The sequence below is a fragment of the Brassica napus genome, chromosome C9 (assembly GCF_020379485.1).
Source record: "Brassica napus cultivar Da-Ae chromosome C9, Da-Ae, whole genome shotgun sequence".
Lineage (NCBI taxonomy): Eukaryota > Viridiplantae > Streptophyta > Magnoliopsida > Brassicales > Brassicaceae > Brassica > Brassica napus.
Window position 1 is genome coordinate 7,506,758 of NC_063452.1, and position 18,231 is coordinate 7,524,988.

Sequence of the window (18,231 nt, forward strand, 5' to 3'; positions counted from 1 at the left end):
TCTTAATAAATATCGAAAATAAATTGGGTACACAGCGGAGTGGGAATGCTGGATGATGGTGGTGGCGAGAAATAGTTTGATGTGGCGTCGACCCGGTAAAACAGGACAAATGGAAAAACATCATTAACATGATGTGAATAACGTGATAAATAGTTTTTTAAACAAAAAACCATTGCATTTACTCTATCTTGTACTAAAGAATCCATCACACTTTAGCTAAGGCTCTCTGAGACAGCCTCCTGGTAGGAGAAACCGAAAGCGGGCAGCATTCTGAATCAAAAACGCAGGCAGATGTACAGCGGATGCAGAAGGCGGGATGGGTCCGATTTTGCTAATCAAATCTTTGAAGCTGTTCCTCAGGAAGCATTCAAAGAGATCATATCCTTTACATATGTTTTTTCTGTATCCTGGAGTAGTCCAAAACTCCTTGCGCTTCACTCTATCCGCGTGGCTATAACCCCTTTCATCTTGAAAACGAACTCGCCGAGACGTCTGAAACAGAAGCTGCAATGCCACCCGGCGTCGGACAGTATCAAGTCCGTCTGTCGTGAGTGACGGTAGTGAGTCCATTTCCGGCTGTATATATGCACAGACGCTGCTCCAGCTGCTGTAATCGACCGGGAACTCAAAGGAATACATTATCCCTCATCTCCAGATGCATCACAAACGGTCGGGTATCCCGTCGCACCAACTTAAGAAGAACTTCACGGTGTGAAGGACTCGGTATCTCATCTGCAGCATCCGACATTATCACCGCTCGTCTCCCTCAATACATTAGCTTCTCTGAGGAGCCAGTTTCATAGCCACGCGTTGTCGGCCCTTCGAGCAAGAAAGGGTCTTGTTGTTGTTGTTGGTCGTGGTGCAAACGCTTCTTTCCCGGGGAAGACTCCGTGCACTATCTTACCCTCGGCGAAGGCGAACCGCTCCCTGTTTGGAGTCGAAAAAGAGAGGCTTTGGATGCCTGTGAAGGTGGTATTGGATTCAAGAATACGAACTTGGAGACGTATGGTCCCAGTTCCTGCCACCTGAGCTCTAGGAGGTCGAGCTCGTTGCTGAAGATGATGGCGTCGAAGACTCGCCTTGGTTCTGTCCGCGGAGTCCATCCGTGGAGATTGCAGAGGTGCGCCATGGAGACGTTCTCGGGCGTAGTAATGCGGGATTCGTCTGAAAGGTGGTGGCGGTTTGTCCCAGAGAGGACGGAAAAGATATGATAAGGTTTGGAGGTTTGTGAGGATACCAAACAACATGTTGAGGAAAGGATAACAAGAGTTGGCCAATAGAACAAGTTTACGTGGCGGTTTACGCAACGATTTCATTCCTGCATAGAAACAAGACAAATAGCTAAAAAACTCTTTCGCACTCTCAAACAGACAAGGGTTCGGTCCAAAACAAGATACATCATTTAAGCACACAATCAATGTTCAAATTTGGGAAAGTAAATTCAGAATCTGCATACCCTTAAGGAAGATTCCTTTTCTTTCAGATCAAACAGAAACTAATTTGATCAAATTGAAAAAAAAAAAGAATTCTTTAAATGAAACAAGAAACTCGACAGAATCTTGAAATCCACTACATAAAACAGAAAGGAAAATACCTTATTCCAGATTTATCGAGGTTTCAGATTTTCCTCACAACAAAATTAGCTACGAGATTGAAGTAATTTAGAGGAGAGATGAGACCCCAAGAAGCGGTGATCTTTTTAACCTCAATGGATATTTTGGCTGTAAAACGACAACTCAACACTCCCACCTGCGCCACAGATAATATGGTAAATATAATATATTATTCAAATTGAGCAACTAATAATAGGACAACTCTAATACCGGTCTGCTTTTTTCTTCTTCTTTTATGAAACTTCTCAGAATACCAAAGTTTTAACATTTTCCAAGATAATAGTATTTTGGTTAAAACAATAATTAAACGTAAAATTAAAAAGGAAAAAATAAAGAAAAAAAAGAATATTTAAATGTAAATTTCAATGCGGCCAGAAAGGTCAATTCCAAATCAACTTCATTTATTCTTTAATTTTATTATTAACTACTTTGGATTTAAAAATATTTCGAAAATCTATACTATTATTTGCAATTTACTTTTGTGAATTATAATCTCGCATGTTAAAATTTACAGTGCTTAATATGGTTTATACACTGGCCAAAAATTAAAGACATGTTTAAAATTAATATTAACTCATATATATATTATATTGTTAACCATATTTTTTAATAATATAAATTAAAATTAAGAAATAGAAAAATGTATAAACTAATTAGTAAAATCATCAATTTTGTAATTTTTTATAATGAATTAATAGTAGATATAGTAATAAATATCTGTAACATGATTATATCTGCATGCGCGCGAAACACATAGTATTAATTTAAAGAAGTCAATATTTTTCTTCCCAATTTCGACATTAAATTTTTAATCTTTTTGATAGTTAAATTAATTTTTTTATGACACTGCTCCAAATTAAATATAAAAAAAGAGTCAGAAAATAGATCCACAATTTTTGTGTTCATATACAGATACTCACTACAAGAAAACATCGGTATTCTGACGGACATTCCGACGGAAAATGAAATCTTCAGATTTCCCGGGGAATTTCCGAGGAAGCCAATTTTGGGTTTCCTCGGAATTTTCTCGGAATATACCGACGGAATTCCGAGGAAACATTAATCCGTCGGTATATTCCGAGGAAATTCCGAGGAGAAATGTGTTCCTCACAAAATTCCGAGGAAATTCCGACGAACAAGTGATCGATCGATGCGTTTTTGGACATATACCCATCGATCGATCACATTGTTACGCTTTGATCCATCTTAGTGATCGATCGATGCGTTTTTTGGACATAAATCCATCGATCGATGCGTTTATAAAAAAACATTCGAGATTTGAAACCCAAAACAGTATTTCCTCGGAATTTCCTCGGAATATTCCGAGGAAATTCCGAGGAACACTTGATATCCTAGATCGATCGATGGGATAATCTCATCGATCGATCACATTGTTACGCTTTGGTCCATCTTAGTGATCGATCGATGCGTTTTTGGACATATATCCATCGATCGATCCGTTTTAAAAAAAAATTGACGTTTTGAAACTCCAAACACTAGTTCCTCGGAATTTCCTCGGAATATTCCGACGGAATTCCGAGGAAGAAAAGGTTTCCTCGGAATTCCGTCGGAATATTCCGAGGAAATTCCGAGGAAATAGGGTTTTTAAACCGAAAACAATGTTTTACGGTTTGAATAACACCTATATAACCCTTATTAAGTGTCTTACGTTCATTATGAAGTCAAAAATTTGTTCCTTACCCTATAATAAACACTTTTCCGATTGTATGAACGAAATCCCCACAACATAAGAGAAACACTTATACACTTTAATGAACGGTAAATGGAATACTTACAATTCGTTTTGAAATTTGTTATTTCATGGTTTATGCTCATCTATACAAAGAATCCTCAATGGTATGCATTACAATTGTATAAGAAATGAAGTACGGCAAAAAAATTGATGTTTTGAAACCCCAAACACTAGTTCCTCGGTATTTCCTCGGAATATTCCGAGAAAATTCCGAGGAACAATATAAATTAATAGAAATATATGCACAGGATATTCTTTTTCCTCGAATTAATGAAAATATTCTGAGGAAATTCCGACGGATATTTAAGTGGCCGTCGGAATTTCCTCGGAATATTTTCATTTAACCGGCAAACAAGCCGCCAATATTTCGCGAAAATTGAAATTGAAAATACTGAGGGAATTCCGACGGAAAATATCCGTCAGACCGAAGGTTTTATAAACTCGAACTGCATCTTCTTCCCCATTTCTCTATTCTTCCTCTCCGGCGATCTCTCTCTCCTTCCGGCGTTCTCCACCTTCTCTCGTGACGATCTCTCCGGCGAATCCTTTCCATTCCCTTACAAATCATGTAAGGACCCTATCCCACTCTCTTAGGTCCTATTTGTTAGGTTTTTAAGTAGATTTGATGATTTTAGAAGTTTTTGATAGATTTTTGTTAGGGTGATTGGGTAGGATTGTGATTTGTTGTGTAATAGGTTTAGAATTGTGATTGGTTGTGTTGAATTGATTTAGAACTTGTTTTACAAATTGTTTATTATTTTTGTATTTACAAAAATTTTTTCTATATAAATTCGATTTTACAAAACGTTTTTGTATATAAATTCGATTTTTGGATTTATAAAAGATGATTTCATATTTATAAAAATATTTATATTTATTAAAACTAATTTTGTATTTATAAAACATTTTTTTTATTTATAAACACTATTTTTTTTATTTTTGTATTTATAAAAACTATTTTTAAATATACAAAACATTCTTTGTATATAAATTTGATTTTTGGATTTATAAAAGATGATTTCATATTTTAAAATTAATTTTGTATTTATAAAACATTTTTTGATTTATTAACACTATTTTATTATTTTTTGTATTTATAAAAACTATTTTGTATTTATAAAAAGATGATTTCATATCTATAAAAATATTTATATTTATTAAAACTAATTTTGTATTTATAAAACATTTTTTTGATTTATAAACACTATTTTATTATTTTTTGTATTTATAAAAGATGATTTCATATTTATAAAATATTTATATTTATTAAAACTAATTTTGTATTTATAAAACATTTTTTTATTTATAAACACTATTTTATTATTTTTTGTATTTATAAAAACTATTTTGTATTTATAAAAAGATGATTTCATATTTATAAAAATATTTTTATTTATTAAAACTAATTTTGTATTTATAAAACATTTTTTTTTATAAAAACTATTTTATTATTTTTTGTATTTTAAATATGTTTTCTATTTCAATTTTAATTTTATATTTTCGAATTTCAATTTAAAAAATAAATTTATAATTTTTTTTTTTAATTTTGGAAATATTCCGAGGAAGTGTATCCCTCGGAATATTCCGACGACATCTTCCTCGGAATATTCCGACGACATCTTCCTCGGAATATTCAGAGGAATTTCCGACGAAAAAATTCCTCGGAATATTCCGAGGAATTTCCGACGAAAAATTCCTCGGAATATTTCGTGGAAATTCATTTCCTCGGAATTCCGTCGGAAATTTCCGAGGGATTTCCGAGGAAAGATGAATTTCCGAAGAGTTATTTCCGAGGATTTTTTCGTCGGTATGTCGTCGGAATAGCGTTATTCCGACGACATACCGACGATTTTTTTCCTCAGTATACCGCTGTTTTCTTGTAGTGACTGTATTATGAAAAATGTTTATTTTCTCTATTTCCTGCTTGTAATCAATGATGTTTCTGTTTCGTCAAAAAAAAAAAAAATCAATCATGTTTCTGTTTATGTACTACAAATGCAGTTGTGATGTCTGTCTTAAAACTTCTCTTTTAATTCAGCTACCTTATCCTAAGTTTTCGTATGCGGTTTTTGCTTCCTTTGTTCTCTTCGTTAGATTATTTTGTTTTAACTGAATCTTCTTTAGATTTCTCGTTTGATCTATTGCAAATCTGAGTCTAGATGATGTTGATGATTATCAACTATGTTTCTCGCTAAAAATTGTCTACTGTAAGAATAGTCTTCTAAGTCTAAAATAAAAATATACTTAAATGGCTTTCAAGAACTTACAACTTTTGTTTTAAGATAAATTTACACAAAAGGTGACCTGAACATATTCTATCAAGTTTTTCTATGTCATTCTTCTCTCTTGATACACCATGTGAACAAGGACAATACATCATGTAGATCAATCAGCGAAAATTTCGCATCACGATCTGAAACTATCTCGTGCATATGGGGTTATGTTTGGCTTATTGTTAAAAAACAAAGCCTATCATGTAAGCAGCTCCAAAAATAAAAACTCTTAATCAGAACACTGAAAGAAACACACTTTGACTGTCACCAAAGAAGCGTTAGATTTGCCAAAACTTTTCAAGCAACACAGTTGGAAAGGCGTGAGGTCTAATTAGATTCTATCAAAAATAATAATAGGTTTCTGAAATCTTATTTCTCTCTTTTTCTTCTGAAGGCAATTCATCGTTTCTTTTTCTTAACCACAAATCCAACAGAAAAATGCTTGACATAAGCATTTTGATATTTTTGAAATGAGAATGGCTTAAACAAAGTTTCTTCTTTACTATAAAAATAATAATGAGATAATATACCGTTGTCCCTGTCTTACTATTATGATTTTGATTATTGAGTAGCAAAACCGACAAGCTTGAGAAATAGAAACATAATGAGAATATATAGTCATCGATAACAGAAAGAAATAAGGTTTTGAAAATTTTCACTTCTTTTTCTTCTTCTTCTTGGATGCTTTTGTCCACTAGACCCACCACAAACAATAGAACACTCGATGCCACAAATGTTACCAAAACATGAAAACAATCCATTATCTCCTCCTTTCTTGTTCCTCCCACCCTGCTTTGGAAGAGGAGCTACAATCATCTGTTGATTTCGTGGGACAGTTTCATTGGGCTTGTAACTTGATTTAGGTTTGAAGTTAGAGCTTGTTTTGTAGTCAGAACTTGGTTGATAACTTGAACCAACGTCTAAAACGACCGGTAAATTCGCTTGCCACCTCTCTAGCTTAGAACGGAGACCCTCAACGCTTCGTTCGCCAACGCTTATCACAGTACTCTCTGCATCTTTCCCTGTCAAAGCCTTCTCTTTTGCTATTTGAGCGGCAACCACTGAGGCTGAAGGTCCCAAATCAGACTCTGTAATTACAACCGGCCTCGACCTCGACCTCATTGGTGTCCCATATTCAATACTGTTCCTTTTGGGAGTATATGCATTCGTGTTCCTTGGCCTCATCGGTGTCCCATGCACGATATGCTTTGTTTGCCTCGACATTGTATTTGGCGTCTTTCTTTGTGCAGGCTCATACACAACCATCTGAGAATCAGATGAAAACTCATCTTTCTCAAAACCTGAGTTTGTAGTAGAACTCACACGGGTGGTTTGTTGTTGCGTCACCTTCTTCCTCGGTGATTCCACCATTGAGCTTGTATCACTTTTGGAACGTCGAAGCCCTACAGGTTTCGAAGTTATGTTTGTCTTGTGAAACATCAAATCTTCTTCGAACAAAAGAGGCATGCTTTGGCCCGAGTTATCGATGAGCCCGACGGCAATGTTCAGGAGGCCGTGAGGGCGGCCTGACGCACGGAGAACCTCGAGGGTAACGAATCTCATACCGGAAGAAGGGTTCACAAGATCGCTGATCAACGTTTGTACCGTTCCAACATGAATATCTTTGAACCAATGCAATGCGTAGATTTCTATAACAACTATTGATGTCCCATCGTAGAGTGCTTCCTCATCTAGGCGAAACACAAACTTGTCATTCCATGTAGGGCTTGTTCCGCCCGTATTGTCTACCCGAGTCGTTAGTTTACGCTCGGGGTCAATCCAAGCTACCGCATATGTTTTCATACACCGTGCCACTGGCGCCAATTCTTGGGCAGATATAATATTCATCTCCAAATTTGACAAGGCGCAAGAAAAGACATTTTTTCCTTGGTAAAACTATATCTGTAAAACCAAAGGAAATAGAGAAGATGAAATTTATTATTTCGGTGGATGCAAAGACAGATCCGTCGTCGTCCTTGGAGGGGACGACGAAGGAAAGCAATGCATGAAGGTGAAAATGGAAAAGCAAATATTTGACAAAGGCACCCAAAAATAATGATAAGCAAAAAAAGATTTTTTTTTCTTTTTTGTTTATTAATTTCTTGTTTTAGTTTTGTTATTTTAGAACACCGAAACAATTGGGTCACTTTCCCTTGACTACTATTTTTTTCATTAATCTTCTTGCGATATTTATAGATTTCTATTCTATTATCTTTTGAGGTTTATGGCATTGCTACTTTCTGATTAAATACAGAGTTTTAGATTGTTGGTATCTTTAAGATTAGAGATCGACTTAAGTCCACAAAATAGAAATACATTTTTATGAGTTCATATAGTGTAAATAATTGCAAGTAGAATAAAAGATAACGCAAAGTGTACGAGTTTAAGTTCTTGGATGAAACAACTCTAAAAATGTCCGCAGTCTCCTCTAACCTTAAATTCTACTGCAATTTTAGTTTTCCTAGCTAATGTGCTGGTTACAGCCAACCGTTAGCTAAATAAAAGAGCTGCTGATGTGACTGATGTTGTGACAGAGGGAAGGATGGGAAACACACTATTTTTGCAAGACAAATTTGGTAACAAATTTCATTTTCCGTAACAGTATCATTTTGTGGCTTCGGAATATAGTATTTGTATGCTGCACTTTCGTTAGGTATGGCAGTTGATTATAAGTTAAAAGAGTTTTTGATAATAAAACCCATCAACTAAAATTGGGTCGTAAAATAACTCGTCAACTAAAGATTCGAAATCTCAACTTTATTTTTGTTAACATCTCTCACCATACGTCTAAAACACCATGACAGACATACGTTAATGATTTATAAGTTGAGGGTTTATAATGTTGAAAACTTAGTTGATGATTTATAATGTTGAAAACTTAGTTGAGAGGTTTTCTTTTGATTGAAAAATAGTTGATGGGTTTTACCACTAACAATTATTAATATTTTAAAACAGTCATCATCACACATGCATTGCTTAAAACTCTTATAATCGACTTATAAGCATATAAAACTAATTTATAAAATTTTATACATTGCTTAATCAGTCTTATAACTGGTTTATAGAGCTTTATAAATATTTGCATACTTTTACAAATGATTAATAAAACTTAACTGTGATTTTATAAGTTTTTATAATTCATGCTACTTGTTAGGGTAAGATAATGTAGGGATATTTGTGATATTATGGGAACATAGAGTAAAACAATAAAGCAAGAAGAATAAATCAAAGATATTGTTTTATTGATCAATATGATATGAGTACAACATATTATTTCTTAAATCAAGGAGAAGAAGAATAACCCATCATTATTTTCTAGGAGGTAGGAGGAAGGTATGATCCGAAAACCAAAAATCGTGTAAGCATGAAAAAACAGCTGCCGTCCTACTCTAAATATAAAAATTGACTTCATAAATTAATTATCTTCAACATTACTTAAAACGTAATATAGCTTAAAATATTAAATTATTGATATTTGATATTTGGCAATAGAAATATAAGACACAAGTTTTCTTATATCACTATTGTCAAATCAAATAATTTAAGATTTCTAAGTTATATTAAGTATAAAGATTTATAAATTAGTTTTAAAGGCTTATAAATAGATTATAAGAATTCTAAACAATGCTTAAGTGATAATAAAAGTGTTAAAAAATTTAATGATTTTTACTGATACAACATCTCAACTATTTTTTAAAATGACTGCCTCTGGACTTCTTTGCACCAAATGGGTGTGAAAGAACTCAAACGGAGGGAGTGGTCGAGTTTGGATCCACTAACAGTGTATCCACTAAAGTGAACGTATCGAAATGAAGTTATTTGTGAATAAGAAATACATTTGACCTTTTTTAATAAGTTTGTTGGAAATAATTGCACATAAAAGATAGATAATTTAGTAATATATAAAAGAAGTGGAGAAAAGAGAAAACAAAGAGTTTTGTTATACATTGAGAGGGAGAGAAGAAAGACAGAGAACACAGGGATATGAATTAGATCCTAGAAGGAATGAGAGGGATGTGGTGCTGAAGATAAGTAGAGGCAGCTGCAACTCCACTTCCCAATACTATCGGGTACCCAACATCCTTCAGTATCATCTCCACTCCAGCCAAACACCCAAGAAGTTGCAACTGCGTGTTAATGGGTACTGTGATTAAAGTGTGATCATATTAATCAAAAACTGTATTACAAACGTACCTCATTAAGGTTTCCAAGGTGCCCAATTCTGAAAACTTTTCCCGCCACTTTGTTGAGACCAAGACCAAGACTTAGGTTGTACCTTTTCCACGCCCTTTTCACAATCTCCGTACTGTCTATATTCGGTGGCACGACGACTGCTGTCACTGTGTTACTTATCCACTCCTCCTTCTGTGTACAGTTTTTCAGGCCCCACGCTTCCACCGCCAGCCTACGTATACATGATCATATTAACAAACAAACTTTTAGTTGTAGCTCAATTGGTGTGCTAAAAGTCTCTTGTTTGAGATATTTCACATCGTAATCAGAGATCATTTAATTTATATAGGCCTCTCCACTTACTTCCAAATGGCTTCAAATCGGAAATCCATAGATATTCAAAATCATTAGAATTTTGAAAGAGAACTAAACTAAATTTCACTGGATTTGTTTTCTTGTTAAAATCCCATTAGAAAGAAAGATTAAAATATTTGCAACCTAGTTACATGAATAATTACATTGGATAATCCTCGTATTCTATTATTTTATGCTATATATTTTCATAACAATGTATATATAGTATAGCAATGATATTGTAAGAGCTAGTGGTTCCTAAATTTTTGTGAGGGATGATATGAAGATTAACTATTTATGTCGTTATAGGTAAATAGATGTATTAATTGGGTCGATTATTTGTTTTCTAGTTATACATAATAAGTAGATCCATAATGGTACCACTTAATATTATAAGCAAACCAAAGGCACTTTTTAGGAAAAGGGTTGCTGTTTAAATTGTATTGATATGGTCGGTCACAAAGCTATAAACTTAATTACCTGGTGGCCTTTCCCAAACGAGCGTGACGGGCAATGACATTATCAAGTCCTTCCTCAAAGATAAGATCAAGGGCAGCTCTCAGACCGTATAGGAGTTGAATGGAAGGTGTATATGGCCAATATGTTCCGAGCTTGTAAAACTTGAGATAGTCATTCCAATCAAAGAAGACTTTGAGAGACTTTGAAGTTTTGGTTGCTTCCAAAGCTTTTGGACTGGCGCACACAATCCCAAGGCCTGTTGGCAGAGATAAGGCTTTTTGCGAGCCAGTCAAGGCCACGTCCACTCCCCATTCATCCATTCGGAAATCGAGCGCACATATGGACGAGACACCGTCCACAAGAAGCAAAGCCGGGTGCTTGTAATGATCTGTGTGTATGCCCGTATAAAGCTGCGTAAGTGAATAATAATAGCAGAGAAAGAAAAACAAAGAAATGGTTGTGATAAATTAATGACCGAGGATGGTTCGGACAGCAGAGATGTCATTGGTGACTCCAGTGGCGGTTTCATTGTGGACAATGCATATGGCTTTGATGGTATGATTTTGGTCTTGTGAGAGCTTTGAGGCCAGGACTTGGAGATTAGCACCCTGTCCCCATTCACTCTCAACCACATCGACATTGAAATTTAGCCTCTTCTGCTGGTCAATCCAAAGCAGGCTAAATTGTCCGATCAGAAACGAGACGATCCTGTCTCCAGGAGATAGCGTATTAGTCAAGGCACTCTCCCAAGCACCAGTCCCGGTCGTGGGAAACATAAATGGTGTCCCAGATGTTGTCTTGAATATCTTCTTCACGTCCTCCAACAATGTTTTCGTAAGTGCCGGGATTGCTGGTGAGCGGTAATCCTCGTTGTTTCGGTTCATCGCCCGGACTACCTGTTCCGGTATGTTCACTGGTCCTGGTACAAACAGATGGTGTCTCCCTGGTCCATTCATATAATCCATTTTTTCCTAACCTCTTTTCTCCTTCTCCCCACTACAAAATAAAGTTTACAAATTTTCTTAAACTTACCTAATCCCCAAACATAGGAAAGAGCTAAAACATGAGTATATTCACACATGACTACGATCAACTCAAATAAGCACTAACAGAAACATATAATACTATTTCATAAACCAACAAATATGTATGATCGATTCAGAGAGTTATGAGACCATATATATACGTAATAGAGTAACAAGCGGAGAAGTCGAAGTAGTAAACTCTGCCAAAATCAAAAATGGAGAAAGAAGTTAACCTCTGAATAAGGCTGAAGCTCCTGAGGGCCTTTTCTTCGCAGACCTCTTTTTTTTTTTTTTTGAGCAACCTTCGCAGACCTCTTTAATATACCGTCCTTTAATATATATATATATATATATATATATTTTTAACTTCATTTGCATGTTTTAAAGAATTTTATTTTGTTATTTGGTTTATCCCAATCACGTAGCGTCGCTTATTGGACTCTCTAGACGCGTGGCGGATAAGAGCAAGGAGAAAATCTTTTGCGGTTAGGTACGTATGGTTCACAATGTATTTGTAATACTTTTCAATATTTGCTCTTCTACTCTTTATCATTTTATATTTCTTGTGTTATAAGATAAACTTTATCCTCCACTCCTTTACCAACTCAAGCACTATGATCATCTACTCATCAAGCACTATGATCATCTACTCATCAAGCACTATGATCACCCACTCATTTACCAAATCAAGCACCATCTTTGATATTTTATGTATTGTTGCTCACTATAAATACCATCACTCATCTCACTCTTTTGTACACAATTACATCTTCTTCTTTTTCCTTATAATAAACTTTTCTCTCATATTAAGTGTTATTTGCTTCCTACGGGTATTGAATTCTACTCTTATTTAAATTTCCCGATACTATAAATTATAAGTTATTTCATAACACGTTATCAGCACGATCACTCTGCGATTCGGTAAAATTTATTTGTATCATTTATACCCTGTTATAATGGTCGGTATACCGCCTCTACTATTATTTATATCATGTTATAATGGCCGGAATACCGCCTATATTATTTACTAGTAATTTAATTTATTTATTGGTCGGCCGAGCCGCCTTATATCCTGTTTATTATTTATTGGTCGGCCGAGCCGCCTTATATCCTGTTTATTATTTATTGGTCGGCTGAGCCGCCTTATATTCTGTTTATTATTAATTGGTCGGCCGAGCCGCCGTATAATTTATTTATTATTCTGCATTGATCGGCTGAGCCGTCGCATGATTTGTTGTCATATAACATAAATATTTCATTGTCATAATTTTTCACTTTTATGAAATTTTATAGATTTGATTGACCGTTTAATACGATATTTTCAGACTAATTTTTGGTGCACTCGATTTAACCCCAACGGTCACAAAGAAAAATTTTCAAAAATTTCCCCTTTCTCCAACGGTCATGAACAGTAATTTTCATCTATAAATACAACTCATTTTCACTCCATTTCATCATCCAAAACATTTCATCTTCTCTCAAAAATTTCAAATCGCTCTCCTCCGATTTTTCATTTCAAGAAAGATGATTCGCGCACTTTTGTTTTTATGTGCCATTTTTATTTGTGTTTCTATTTATGGTTTATTCGTTGGAGAATTTACTCCGAGTGAATTTAAGATGAATATCGGTTTAATTTTATTTACATCGCTTCTCCTTGTAATTGCTTGTATGATTAATGTAAACGGTTTTTAAATTATGAAGTTCTAATAAAATTACTATTTTGTGTTTTAGAAATACAAATGGCAAACATCGAGAAACTCCAGTTCCCGGCTCTAAAAGTAACCGGCGAAAACTATGTCAGATGGGTCACAAATGTGAAACCTTATCTTGTAATAAAAAAGATATCTGAAGCTATAAAAGTCGGTAACAAATCGCCACCCGAGCATATAGCCGAGGCGATAATCTTCCTGAAGAAGCACTTAGATGAGAATCTAACTCACGACTATGGAGACGTTGAGGACCCAGCTGTACTATGGCAAGCCTTGAAAGACAGATTCGATAATCAAAAGGAAATCAATCTCCCTCACGCTCTTGAAGAGTGGAAAACCCTGAGGTTTCAGGATTTCCAAAGGGTTAGAGATTACAATTCCACTATCTTGAGGATAGTTGCACAATTAAAATATTGTGGTAACCCTGTCACCGAAGCAGAAATGCTTGACAAGACATACAATACCTTCCACAAAGAACACAACGTCTTATCCCGAATTTACAGAAAATGTGGGTACACCAAATTTTCTGAATTGATGGTAACACTCATGTTGGCTGAAAAGAACGATGAGTTACTAATCAAAAACCATAATTCCCGACCCACGGGAGCCAAGGCATTTCCCGAAGTGAATGCTACGGCGGTAGAATATTCGGGAAGGAGAAACCATACCAATCGAGGTCGTGGTCGGCGTTTCAACAACAAACGTGGAAAGCCTTACTATCCTAAAAGTATTAGATCTAACAAATGGGTTAGATCTGAACAACCTCATAAAGGCAAAGAAACCGAAGAGGATACCACAAAGAAAAGTGAGACTGTATGTTACAGATGTGGATGTAAAGGACATTGGTCCCGTACCTGTCGTACTCCCCCACATTTGTGCAAGTTATATCAAGAATCCATAAAAGGAAAGGCTAAAGAGGTGAACCTCACGGAAAACGTTGAAGGGACCTCATACCTTGAATCCTCTGATTTCGCAAATGAGCTGGACTAGAATACTCTTGAAGAGTACGGAAATGTTTCTAATAAGACTGCTGAATAGTCCTCATTTGTAATGTATAATAATTATGTTTTCAAAGAATAATGTTGTTTTAACAACAATATTTGTATAATTATTGTGTGTTTTCTTTATATAATCAATGAATAAATTTCACGTTTCACTTTTATTTAATGTTTATGATAATTTCAGAAATGGATCAAAATACTAATGGAGCAAAATCCAAGAAACGGATTCGTGAAATATGCATACCAGATAGTGGAACAACGCACACTATTCTGAGACAAAAGAGATATTTCTCTGATATAAAACCGACAAGAATTGTCGTCAATACAATATCAGGTCCTGCAGACGTGATTGAAGGAACTGGTAAAGCAAACTTTACTTTGCCGAATGGAACAAAATTTTCCATAAATAATGCTTTATACTCTCCGAGTTCTAAAAGGAATTTGTTGAGTTTTAAAGACATATATCTTCACGGATATGATACTCAGTCTGCAACTGAGGATGGAAAGAAATACATGTATGTAATTTCTGAAAAATGTGGCAGAAAACACATATTGGAAAAGTTTCCAGAACTTCCTTCGGGATTACATCATACTTATATCGATGAGATCGAATCAAATCTTGTAGTAAAACGGAACCCAGAAGAGTTCACGTTATGGCATGATCGCCTTGGCCACCCAGGCACTACAATGATGCGTAAAATCATAGAAAGTTCACATGGTCATCCATTGAAAATCCAGGAGATTTCTCAAGGGAATAAAATGACATGTGTTGCATGTTCTCTAGGAAAATTGATCGTAAGGCCATCGCCAACCAAAATCGATAAAGAATCACCAAAGTTCCTTGAAAGAATTCAAGGTGATATATGTGGACCGATACATCCACCATGTGGACCATTCCACTATTTTATGGTATTAATTGACGCATCCAGTAGATGGTCACACGTTTGTCTATTATCATCTCGAAATGTGGCATTTGCGAGATTTCTAACTCAGATAATCAAACTGCGAGCACAGTTTCCTGATTATACTATTAAAAGAGTTAGACTAGACAACGCTGGTGAATTCACATCCCAAGCATTCAATGACTATTGTATGGTAATGGGAATTGAAGTTGAACATTCGGTTGCTCATGTTCATACGCAAAATGGTTTGGCTGAATCTTTAATTAAGCGTCTGCAATTGATTGCAAGACCATTGATCATGAGATCAAAACTTCCAACCTCTGTATGGGGACATGCCATTTTGCATGCAGAAGCACTCATTCGGATCAGACCGAGTGCATACCATAAGTATTCCCCACTACAGTTAGCGTTTGGTCGAGAACCAAACATTTCCCACTTTAGAATCTTTGGTTGTGCGGTATATGTGCCTGTAGCACCACCACAACGAACAAAGATGGGACCACAAAGAAGGTTGGGAATATATGTTGGTTGTGATTCTCCATCAATTATAAGATACCTAGAACCACAGACTGGTGACGTCTTTACAGCACGTTTTGCTGATTGTCATTTTGACGAAAATGTATTCCCAGTTCTAGGGGGAGAAAACAAAAATGTTGGAAGTGATATAAAATGGAGTGTACCATCATTGTTATATCTTGATCCTCCTTCTAAAGAGTCAGAACTAGAAGTTCGACGAATTATGCATTTACAGAGTATAGCTAACCAGCTACCTGATGCATTTGCAGATACCAAGACGGTAACTAAATCTCATATACCAGCTGCAAATGCTCCTGCTCGTATCAAAATGCCAAATGAACAAGAAAAGGAGGATGACACACGAGAGCCAAAAACACGCCTGAAGCGTGGTAGACCTGCTGGTTCTAAGGATAAGAATCCTAGGAAACAGAAGAAAGCTGAAATATATGATGCACCCAAAATAGCAGAAAATATTTTGGAAGAAATAAATGATAAGGACTCTGATGAATCAGAGCATCATGAATCGAAAGATAATCATGAGATTTCTATTAATTACATCCATAATAAAAGGATATGGAATAGAAATGAACAAAATGACCTTGATGATGCTTTCTCATATATCGTGTCAAGTGAGGTAAATGAAGATACCGATGATCCAGAACCGAAATCCATATATGAATGTCAAAAGAGACATGATTGGAATAAATGGAAAGAAGCAATACAAATCGAACTTGATTCGCTTAACAAACGAAAAGTGTTTGGATCTATTGTACTCACACCTGAAGATGTGAGACCAGTTGGGTACAGATGGATTTTCGTTCGAAAACGAAATGAGAAAAATGAGATTACAAGGTATAAAGCTCGCCTTGTAGCCCAAGGATTTTCTCAAAGACCTGGTATTGATTATGAGGAAACATATTCTCCTGTAATGGATGCGATCACATTTAGATTCCTGATGAGTCTAGCCGCTGATAAAAATCTTGAGATGCGTCTCATGGATGTTGTTACAGCTTATCTATACGGATCATTAGATACTGATATCTACATGAAAATCCCTGATGGATTTAAAATGCCAGAAGCATTAAGTTCCAAACCTAAAGAGTTATGTGCAATAAAATTGCAAAGATCATTATATGGGTTAAAACAATCTGGACGTATGTGGTACAATCGTCTCAGTGAACATTTAACAAAAGAAGGATATGTGAATGATCCTATATGCCCATGTGTTTTCATCAAGAAAACAACATCCGGATTTGTGATAATCGCGGTATATGTTGATGATCTAAATATTATTGGAACTCAAAAAGAAATACAAAAGGCATCAGACTATCTCAAAGGAGAATTTGAGATGAAAGATCTTGGACAGACACAGTATTGTCTTGGCCTACAAATAGAACATTCACAAAATGGTATATTTGTGCATCAATCCACATACACTAAAAGAGTGTTGAAACGATTTAACATGGATAAATCAACTCCTCTTAGCACCCCAATGGTCGTTAGATCACTTAACATTGAAAGTGATCCATTTCGACCACCTGAGGAAAAAGAAGAGATACTTGGTCCGGAAGTACCATATCTAAGTGCAATTGGAGCGTTGATGTACCTTGCAAATTGTACACGGCCTGATATATCATTCACTGTTAATCTTCTAGCAAGATTTAGCTCATCTCCAACACGAAGACATTGGAATGGAATTAAACATGTCTTTCGTTACCTACAAGGGACTATTGATTTAGGCTTATTTTACCCTAAAGATTCAAATGGTCAAATGGTTGGTTTTGCAGATGCAGGATATCTTTCAGATCCACACAAAGCCCGATCGCAAACAGGATATGTTTTTACGATCGGAGGCACTGCTATATCTTGGCGTTCTCAGAAACAAACGCTTGTGGCTACCTCTTCAAATCATGCTGAGATCATCGCACTCCATGAAGCAAGTAAAGAATGTGTATGGCTAAGATCAATAAGCCAACACATTTGTTCAAGTAGTGGGATTGACAAAAGTACGGGGCCAACTATTCTATATGAAGACAATGCAGCATGTGTTGCTCAAACGAAGGAAGGATATATCAAAAGTGATAGAACAAAACATATACATCCAAAGTTCTTCTCATACACTCAAGAGCTCGAGAAGAAGAAAGAGATTGAAGTAAGATATGTCCGATCATGCGACAATGCAGCCGACCTCTTCACAAAATCACTCCCTACTTCGGTATTCAGAAAACATGTCCATAACATTGGAATGCGTCATCAGAAGGATCTATGACTGCTCAATCGAGGGGGAGCTTACGTAGTTGTACTCTTTTTACCTAACTATGGTTTTTCCCATTGGGTTTTCCTAGAAAGGTTTTTAACGAGGCAACAAAGACGTTAAGCGAGAGCGGAGAGTGACACCGGTCCCCAAGGAGAGTGTTACGAAACTTAATACAAGATGGATGATCAAGGGGGAG

At 35.6% G+C, this 18,231-nt stretch overlaps 1 protein-coding gene and 2 pseudogenes across 1 annotated transcript; all 3 read right to left on the reverse strand.

Moving 5' to 3' along the window:
- Window positions 1-214: 214 nt before the first annotated feature.
- On the reverse strand, window positions 215-1,272 carry LOC125592604 (annotated as a pseudogene).
- Window positions 1,273-6,105: 4,833 nt separating this feature from the next.
- LOC125592605 lies at window positions 6,106-7,713 on the reverse strand (annotated as a pseudogene).
- Window positions 7,714-9,523: 1,810 nt separating this feature from the next.
- LOC125592607 (serine--glyoxylate aminotransferase-like) lies at window positions 9,524-12,055 on the reverse strand. The gene is made up of 5 exons (XM_048767916.1): window positions 11,884-12,055; window positions 11,101-11,621; window positions 10,647-11,013; window positions 9,834-10,044; window positions 9,524-9,766 (listed from the first exon to the last, which is right to left on the reverse strand). Exons 2-5 carry the CDS (start codon window positions 11,588-11,590, stop codon window positions 9,629-9,631), a joined length of 1,206 nt encoding a protein of 401 aa, XP_048623873.1. The 5' UTR covers window positions 11,591-11,621; window positions 11,884-12,055; the 3' UTR covers window positions 9,524-9,628.
- Window positions 12,056-18,231: the final 6,176 nt, after the last annotated feature.

What these genes read in the sequence shown, in the direction of transcription:
- LOC125592607 (XM_048767916.1), bottom strand. Translation starts at nt 11,590, where the DNA reads ATGGATTATATGAATGGACCAGGGAGACACCATCTGTTTGTACCAGGA. An exon ending in TGCTGTCCGAACCATCCTCG is followed by an intron (nt 11,014 to 11,100) that starts GTCATTAATTTA and finishes GCATACACACAG; the next exon opens with ATCATTACAAGCACCCGGCT. An exon ending in CGTTTGGGAAAGGCCACCAG is followed by an intron (nt 10,045 to 10,646) that starts GTAATTAAGTTT and finishes ATGTATACGTAG; the next exon opens with GCTGGCGGTGGAAGCGTGGG.